Raw genomic sequence first — 9,303 nt, forward strand, 5'->3', positions numbered from 1 at the left:
TTTTTTTTTTTTTTACACTCAAGGACTCAGCTTCCCGTAGCTAGAACAGACCTTGTCACTCTTGGGCTTATAGATATATATGTCTTTGTTATCACACGACTCCTTCCTTTTATACGTATCTGCATCTGTTCTGTCTTTCCATAGGATACCCTTTAGAAGACCTTAAGTTTAGAACCCAATCAACTCCAATGTGGCCTCATTAAGGTAACAAGAAATTGATATTTCCAAACAGGGTCATATTTGCAGATATTCCGGTTAGGATTTCAGCATAATATTTTGAGACTCAGTTCTATCCATTATAAACTTACAAGTGAACACTTATCTGGAATGAGAGGAACACTTTACATTATATTATTTATTGGCTGGTAATATCTATTCATGTGACAAGCAGTTTAAGACACACTGGATTTGGTTAGTTTGCTCATTCTTTCCTTCCAGTGGCCATTCCACTATACACCTTCTTTCACATGGAAGAGTGATGCAGTAAGCTGCCTAGACGCTAAGCCTCCTCTGTTGTTTTGTTTTTTAATTCTGAATTTCCACCCTCCCCTCATTCTGCTCTCCAATAGCCATTCTTTTGTAAAGAGATAATTTTCCATAAGAGCTAAGCAATCATTGTTGTTGTTGTTAGGTGCCATCAAGTCAAATACCACTCAGAGGGACCCTTGAACGACAGATCTGAAGCTCATCCACCCTCATAATCTCTGACATACTCAAGCACGTTGTTATAGTCAATGTGTCATTTCATCTGGTTGAGGGTCTTCCTCTCTTGACCAACTCTCCACCAAGCATGATGTCCCTCTCTCATAACCCTCCTACAAGCATAATATCCCTCTCTAACCAACAGCCTCTCCTAGCAACATGTCCACTGTATGTGAGGCAAAGGACCTCCAAGGAGTACTTCACTTCTTAGGAGTACTCTGACTGCACCTTCTCCAAGACATACCTGTTTTTTTTTTCTTTTGGCAATCCATGAGCTCAGGTATCAGAAATTTTGTCAAGTTCTAGAAGTTGAAGCTGGATTTAGAAGAGGCTTGATACAAGAGATATAATTTAATGTCACATGGGTCCAGGATGAAAGCGAAGAATGTCTATGTGCTTTATTGACTATGCAGAAGCATTTTACTGTCTGGATGAGAACGAATTATGGCTAACATTGAGAAGAATAGGATCCCAGAACACTTAGCTGTGCTCATGTGAAACCTTTACCTTGATCAAGAGGCTATTGTGTGAACAAAGACAGGAAACCGTTATATGGTTTAAAATTAAGAAAGGTATATGTCAGGGTTATATTTTTCCTCCATACTGATTCAGTCTGTAGGCTGAGCAGATCATTTGAGAAGCTACGCTTTGTGAAGAATGTGGCATCAGGATGAAAGGAAGACTCATCAATAACCTGCATTAGGCAGATGGCACAGCATTGCTTGCTAAAAGTGAAGAAGGCTTGGAGCACTTGCTATGGAAGATCAAAGAACACAGCCTTCAATATGAATTGCATCTTAACAAAGAAAACAAAATTTTTTCACCTCTGGACCAGTAGGCATCATCATAATGGCTGGAGATAAGATTGAAATTTTGAAGAACTTTATTTTACTTGGATCTACAATCAACACTCTTGGTACTAGCAGTCAGGAGTTCAGAGGACATACTCTACTGGGAAAGTCAGCAGTCAGGGACCTCTTCATATTGTTGAAGAACAGTGATGTCATTTAGAGGATTATGGTGTACCTGATTCAGGCTACGGTCTTTTTCAGTAATTTGTTATGCATCTGAGAACTGGAGAATGAATAAGGATGACAGGAGAAGAATTGATGCCTTTGAGTTCTGGTGTTAGAGAAAGCAATTGGACAACTTTTTAAAAGAAGTATATTCAATGTAGCATGTTAGTTCAAAACAGATAATAATGAAAACATAATCAGGTCGTGGAACAAACACAGCACCATTCATAAAAATCTAGACCTCAGTATTTCCTGTTAATAGTGTTGTTTGGCGTCGTCAAGTTAACTATGACTCAAAGGAACCATATGAACAAGAGATCGGAAACTTGCCCTGTCCTGTGCCATTCTCATCATCTCTGATACACGAGAGTCATTGTTACAGTTATTGTGTCAAATTATCTTGTTAAGGGATCTTCCTCTCTTTCATTCACCCTACACCTTTCCAAGCATGATGTCTTTTCCCAATGTCTGGCCCCGCTTCACAACATGCCAAAAGTATATGAGACAAAACTTTACCATTCTTGCCTTTAAAGAGCTTCGTGTTTGCACTTTCTCTGAGATCTATCTGTTAATTCTCTTCTCCAGCACCACAACTCAAAGGCCTTGCTTCTTCTTGTGTCATCTTTTGTTATTGTCTTTCAGATGCTTAGCAAGTAACTGAAAAGACTGTTACTAGGATCTTGGAAGCAGGAGTGGCATCCACTTCCAAAATAGCTTGCTTGCCTCTGGAAACTCTAAGAATGTGGAGAAATGATGAAAGTTAAACTAGTGTTCAGGTCTTTTGTTCATAAGGTCACTATGAGTCATCTATGACTCGATGGCACTTAACAACAACATTACTAGGATCAGTTCAAATCTACCAGCTGCTCCATGGGAGAAGGGTGGACAGTCGTGTGATTAACTGCCTCTGAAAACCCTCCGGAGGGTCAGTTATGGGTCAGTTCCAACTCGATGGTACACAGCAACAACAACATGACTAGGGGCAGGTGTACCTTAGTCTTTAAACTGGCATCATTGCTCTTTAGCACTTTGGTGAGGCCCTTGACAGCAGATTTTTCATATTCAGCATATCTTTGGTTTTCTTGACTCACTGATTGTGGATCCAAGATGAAATCATTGACAATTTGGATCTTTTCTCCATCTATCATGATGTTGCAGCATCCATCATTTGATTTGGAAGCAAGCATTTTAAGTCCTCCTTTTGTGCCATCTACATAACATAGGTTATTGATGAGTCATGCTCTGATTCTGATGCCACATTCTTCTTCATAAAATCTCGCTTCTCAAATTATTTGCTCAGCATACAGATTGCATAGGTATGAAGAAAGAATATGTCCTTGACAAACACCTTTCTTGATTTTAACCTGTGCAGTGACCCCTTGATTTTAAATTGCTATTAAGTGCCATTGGGTCTGTCAGTTCTGACTCATAGTGACTCTGTGTGTAAAAAACAAAACAAAACCTTTTGGATTGTCCTTGCATTCCTATAATCTTTTCTTTTGGGAGAGATAGAACTTTATTCTTTTCTCTGCCCCCCCCTCCCCCCATTCAAACTATAGCTTATGTCCTGTTCCTGACCTGCTATGACAGAGTAGCTGGGTAGGCTCAAACTACTAGCTTTTCAATTAGCAGTTAAATATTTAGCCATTTGTGCCACCATGACCACCTGAATAAGGGGGTTATTGTCTTTGTGTGCTGTTGTGCTGAGTTAATGCAAATTCAAGTTTTAGCCCAGCAGTCCCAAGCACAATGCCTCAATTAGTCCAGTCTCCAGTTTCAGTTCAACAACACAAGTTCACGAAGCTTCTGGTTCCCTCAGTCATCCAGCAAGGTTTGCCTCAGAGCAATTATAAGTCAGCTTCTCCTTAATTATCCAGCAAGCACAACAAAACTTCTGTGTCCTTTATCTTAGGATTCCTCTGCTAACACCTTGCCACTCTTTTTTCACGGCAATGCCACAGTCTTTCCAGACCAATCATCAGGGTCTAGCTTTCACTAGGGTCTTGCTCCAGTCTCCCTCAAGTCTTACTGCTTAGTCTGGGACATCCTCCCCTCTTCCTAGTCCCACAGCTGTTGATGGTTTGCAAGACCATGTATCTGCTGTTAAGGTAGCTGTTAAGGTAGACCAGAGGAGTCTAAGTTAGTGGCCAAAAAAAAGCCAACTTTACGCAAACACCAATCCTTTTATTCTTTTCACTCCTTACTCCATTGTTGTAAAGAACAATTTTTATGCTTTTGACAGCTTCTCTTAAGCTTTCAAGACCTCAGGCACTCCTCATCAAAACAAGGGAAGAACAGAAGTACTCATTGTGTTATTAGACCAATTAACTGGGATGTCTCATGAAGTCGTGGCACTTAAGCCTCCCAACCAAACGTGGATTTTGGTTGTACTTAAGAAGCCTCAGTAGCTTCTGTTTTGTAATTTCCATAAATATATCTGTCACCTAACTTCTGCACAGTCAGATTTTTATTGGTATACAACTCATTGACAGCATCTGTACAGTCCTATTCTTACCATTTCTTGTTAACCTCCACCCCTCCTTTTCTCATCCTTCTTACCTGTAGTAACCATTCTAATAAACTTTGGTCATTATACATTTGCTTTTTCTTTTCTTGCCTTTATATACTAGTGAGGTCATACAACATTTATCATTTTATGATTGACTTAATTTCAGTCACCGTAATGTCTTCCAGGTCCATTCATCTTGGTTTTTTGTTGATGTGGTTGTCACCTGTGATTCATAGTAGCCCATATTGTAGCATATGGACTGTAGTATACAGACTTTCTCTTGCTGGCTTGCTTAGTATTTCATTGTATACCTGTACTGCATATTGTTTTTCCATTCATTTGTGATGAGCATTTAGATAGTTTCTTCTACCTTTTGACTATTGTGAATAGTATTGTAGTAGACACTGTACAACTTTCTTTTTGAGCCTTTAACATTTTGAGGGTATGTACCTTGAAATGGCATTGCAAGGTCATGTGGTAAATTCTATTTTCTGGCTTTTGATAGCATAGCGATTGTGGAAAAAAATCAGTGGTGGTTTATTAAATTAATAACAGGCATTACTTGGAGAGGGACATCATGCTTAGGAGGGTGGAGGGACAGCACAAGACAGGAAGACCTCAATGAGATGGATTAACTCAGTGACTGGGGTAATGGGGGTAGGTGTGTCAGAGACAATAAGGTTGGCTCCGGAGAGAGCAGGGTTCAGAGCTGTTGTACATAGGGTTGCTATGAGTAACAAGTAACTCGATGGTACATAACAACAATAAAAACAACAATTTAATAACCAAAATATATATAATATTTTGGCACCTTAACAACAAAAGACAAATGAGCAAAGATAAAATGATCAAAGCAATTGAATAGACATTTGATCAAAAAGGATTTTCAAATGGACACCAAACACATGAAAAGACACTCACCATAATTGATTATCAAAGATACAAATGAAAACTACAATTTTTATTTGTAGTTTTATGGTATTATTTGACTTCGAATAGTTTTATTTATAAAAGTTAATTTTAAATTAAAAATTTAGAATGAAAACTCGTTAGTTAAGATTAAAAATTTCTTTTCACGTCTAACAATTTGTATTTCTGTGATAGAATTTTCAGCTGACAAAAAAAAAATCTACCTTTGTTGTATTAGCTTTTTTTAAAAAAAAATCACATAGCTCTTAAGTAAAATGAAGAATTATTTTTGGCCTTTAGTGGGTAACTCAGCTAAGATGAACTTCCTTTTTCTAAATTTTAAACCTTGACTTTGAAATTTTTTTTTAAGTATTTACATACATTGTTTTGGTTTTATTACAACTTCTTTGTGTTATTTCTTCTTGATGAAGATACAAGGAAATGGTTCTCTGACTCATCAAATTCTAATATATTAGATGAAGCTAGTTAGTCACAAACCGTATCTTCAGGATACAAATACACTTGTAATATCTGGTATCTTTACACCACAATATTCTTTCTTTAAGTGCTAGTGTGTTCAAAGCAAAGATTTAGTTTTATAAGTTGGGAATTTTTCAAATTATAAAGTTTCAAGGCAACTGATATCCTATAATTATAATACCTTACCATCTTTTTATCATTTAAAAAGAAATTAATCTCTCCCAGTCAGTTGGCCAGGTCGTTATTTCAAATGAGCACAACATAGACAAATATGAACTTCCAATGATTTATCCATTTCTTGAAGCATTTCTGTTGGTATTTCATCATTTCTTGCAGCCTTGTGTTTTCATACCCTTCAAGCAACTTGAACGTCTCCTTTCAGTATTATCAGTTCTTGATTATATGCTGTCATCTTAAACGGTTGAAGGTCAACCGTTTCTTTTTGGTACAGTGACTTTTGTGTATTCTTTCTAATTTTGAAGTTTCCTGCTTCATTAAGTATTTTGACCATGAAATTATTCACTATAGCAACTCAGGCTTTATTTTTTTTTCTCTCCAGTTCATTCAACTCAAATGTGTTTTCCCTTTAACTCTAGATCTTTGCACAATTCACTTTAATGTTTCTCTGAATTTTTCTGTTCAGCTTCTCTTCATAATATCTTCCATTTACTTTTAACTTTTCTAAGTTCTAGAACAAGTTTCTGAGTTTCTTATGACATCTGTTTTAGTCTTGTCTGAGGTGGAGTGGATTTTTTTTTCTGTCTGTAATGACTTTTTGTTTTCTCTGTATGATATCCTTCCATAGTTAGGTGATTTTCAATCATTAGTGTTTTAATACACCAATTAAATTCTTAAGCGTGGTTTATAAATTCAGATGTTATATATTCAGGGTTCTGTTTTGGCTTCCATGGGCTTTGTTTGATTGTCTTCATCTTTAACTTGAACTTTACATGAGCAGTTGGTGGGATCTGTTACACAGTTGGTCCCTGGCCTTCTTTTGACTGTTAATATTGACCTTCTCTGTTGCTTCTTTACACAGCTATAGTCAATTTGAAAATGGTGTATTCTATGTTGAGGTCCATATGTACAGTTGCTGTTTATGTTGTTAAAAAAAGGTATTTGCAATGAAGGGAAAAATCACAATATTCTATTACAAGTTCTCCAGTGTCTTTTCTCTCTCTAAGACTGTGTTTCGTAAGTATTTATCCTTTTTTTGTTTCCAACTTTCACATTGCACTCACTGGGAACTCTGGTAGCCTAGTGGGTAAGAAGTTGTGTTACCAGCCCAAAGGTGGGCAGTTTGAATCCACTCAGTTCTCTGAGGAGGAATAGTGGGCAAGCTCCTCTTGTGAAATTTACATCCTCTGAAAACCTAGTTGATTCTGACTTGATGACAATCAGAGAGAGAATAATTTTCAACTCATTATGATTGCATATTTTATCTATTTTACACTAGAAATTGGCAAAATCCTCTATTTCCTCATCTTGGGCTTTAGTAGTTCGCTCATCTTGGGCTAAGTGTGAAATTATTTAGTAGTTTAATAGTAGCCGTATTGAAAGCTCTTCCTTTTTGTGCATGGACATATCCTATTACTTACAATATTGTATTTTAAGAAGAACCTTGAGATATTAATTCTGACTATGTCTGTGATACCATACTTCATTAATTTCTTATTCGTAGTATAATAATCATATTGTTGTTGTTGTGTACCATAGAGTCGGAACCCACACATAGCTGGCCCTCCCGCAGGTTTTCAGAGGCAATTAATTGCATAGGAGGAAATTACTTATCCTTCTCTCACAGAGCAGCTAGTGGCCTTGAACCATGTGTCTTTGGGATTGCAGCACAGTTTCTTGCCACCAGGCCACCAGAGCTCCCTCCCTATATGATTGTTCAATTCAAAATAGTAAATGCCAGTTCCTTCCGCTCACTAACGCCTAGGTTATTACCAATCTTTATGCATTCTGTTTCATTTTTTACATTGTCGGATTTTCTTGGATTGATCCTTCTTACATTCCAAATTCAGATTATAAATAGATTTTTATCAGTTTCTTTTCATTTTGAATTATGCCTTCCCAACAATTGGCAGTCAGTCCTTAATGCTTTACTCCATCCACATCATTAAATGTGACTCTGGTTTGAGGAGCTCTGGTGGTGTGTTATGTAAGAAATTGTCTTGCCAACCCAAAAGCAGTACCTCTCTCGCAGTTCACATCTACCAGGGTTTCTCCAAGGGAAAAAGGCAAGCAACCTCCACCCTGGTGATTTACAACCTCTGAAAACACCTGAAGGGTCAGCTAGGAGTAGATTCCTACTCAAAAACAATGCCTTCTTTTACAGTTTTAATAATTAAAAGACAAATGTTGTAATGCTTAGAAATTTTACAATGTTTACTATTAACTTGCATGAAAATAAACATTTCTCAAAGTGTTGAAAATAGAACACATCTCTTCTACCACCCAAACTTACCGTCTGAATCTCCTCTTCCATCTAATTGTACCATCCAGTCCTTCCAAATATTCAATGAATTAGGCTACTTTCATTTATCTAATTACATTAATGCCATTCCTCTCCTACTTCAGGATCTATTGATCTTTTTGACAGTAATAAATATTCTTGGAGTGAATGAGCGAATAAATGTAAGCCTTGAATTCTTTTTCTATTCTAATACTTCTTACACTGTCTTATAATTCCTCTTTATTGGTCTGTATTTCCTATGTGATTTTAAGTTGTATAAAGGGAGAAACAGAGTCTAGATTACCAAAGGTAGCATGATGTTTTTCATTTCCGGAAGTCCTGGCTTTATTCCATAGTAAATATAGTTCTGATGATAATTTTAATGAACACTTAGCTTGATGCCAGTGGAGATTGTTGTTGAGAGATACATCAAAGCTGTAACATAGACAGATGGTCAATCGTTTGTATAAATTTTGTAAAAAAGAGTCCAGGTACAAAAATACTAAAAGGTTGAAAGTTAAAACCTACTATTATGTTAAAAATAAATGCTGGAGCTTAAGAAGTTCTTAAAGCTTGGGTTTCTGTTTTTCCTCTCTTTCTTTGCAGATATGTCTTCTCCAACTACTATGAAGAAGCCCGAAAAGCCATTGTTCAGCTCAACATCTCCACAGGATTCTTCCCCTAGATTGAGCACTTTTCCCCAGCACCATCACCCCGGAATTCCTGGAGTTGCCCACAGTGGTGAGGAGTTTCAACCATAGTGGAGAAGCCCCCTTCGGTCCCGTGGCCAACACCATTAGATAGAGCAAATGTCTATCATCATTACTACTATGACCATATTTCCTCAACAATGAGAAGTTCACTGTAATTAATGTCTTTTAAAAAATCAATACCTGAGAAAATATTTTCAAAGCCATACATTTTAACAACATTTATATGTGTTTTTTAAGTTGCTTTTGTTGTAAAGTTTACAGTCAAAAGAAAAGCCTAGGGTACATAGCTGTAGCTTTAGCATTGTTCCTAAGTCTAAATATTTTTCCAAGTAAAATATTATCAAGTCTGTTGCTGGTTTTAGAGTTTCTGTAAAGGAATTAAGATACACAGATATGAATTTCATATTTTTCTATATACCCACCTTATTTATATTTACAAACTATATTTCGATAGTTTGGAAATTAAATGATTTAAAAAAACAAAAAATATTTTTTCTTGATAGCTGTTTTGCTATA

At 36.6% G+C, this 9,303-nt stretch overlaps 1 protein-coding gene across 6 annotated transcripts in view; it reads left to right on the forward strand.

Moving 5' to 3' along the window:
- The window catches only part of NFIB (nuclear factor I/B), a 290,118-nt gene that overhangs the window by 233,296 nt on the left and 47,519 nt on the right, over positions 1-9,303 (forward strand). For all 6 annotated transcript variants that reach the window (XM_006881291.1, XM_006881292.1, XM_006881293.1 and 3 more), the window contains one exon: positions 8,681-8,815. In XM_006881291.1, the coding sequence (XP_006881353.1) occupies positions 8,681-8,815 (135 nt within the window). The remainder of the gene's footprint in view (positions 1-8,680; positions 8,816-9,303) is intronic.

The sequence above is a fragment of the Elephantulus edwardii genome, unplaced genomic scaffold (genome assembly GCF_000299155.1).
Source record: "Elephantulus edwardii isolate Elephantulus edwardi_28Jun2011 unplaced genomic scaffold, EleEdw1.0 scaffold00014, whole genome shotgun sequence".
Classification (NCBI taxonomy): Eukaryota; Metazoa; Chordata; class Mammalia; order Macroscelidea; family Macroscelididae; genus Elephantulus; species Elephantulus edwardii.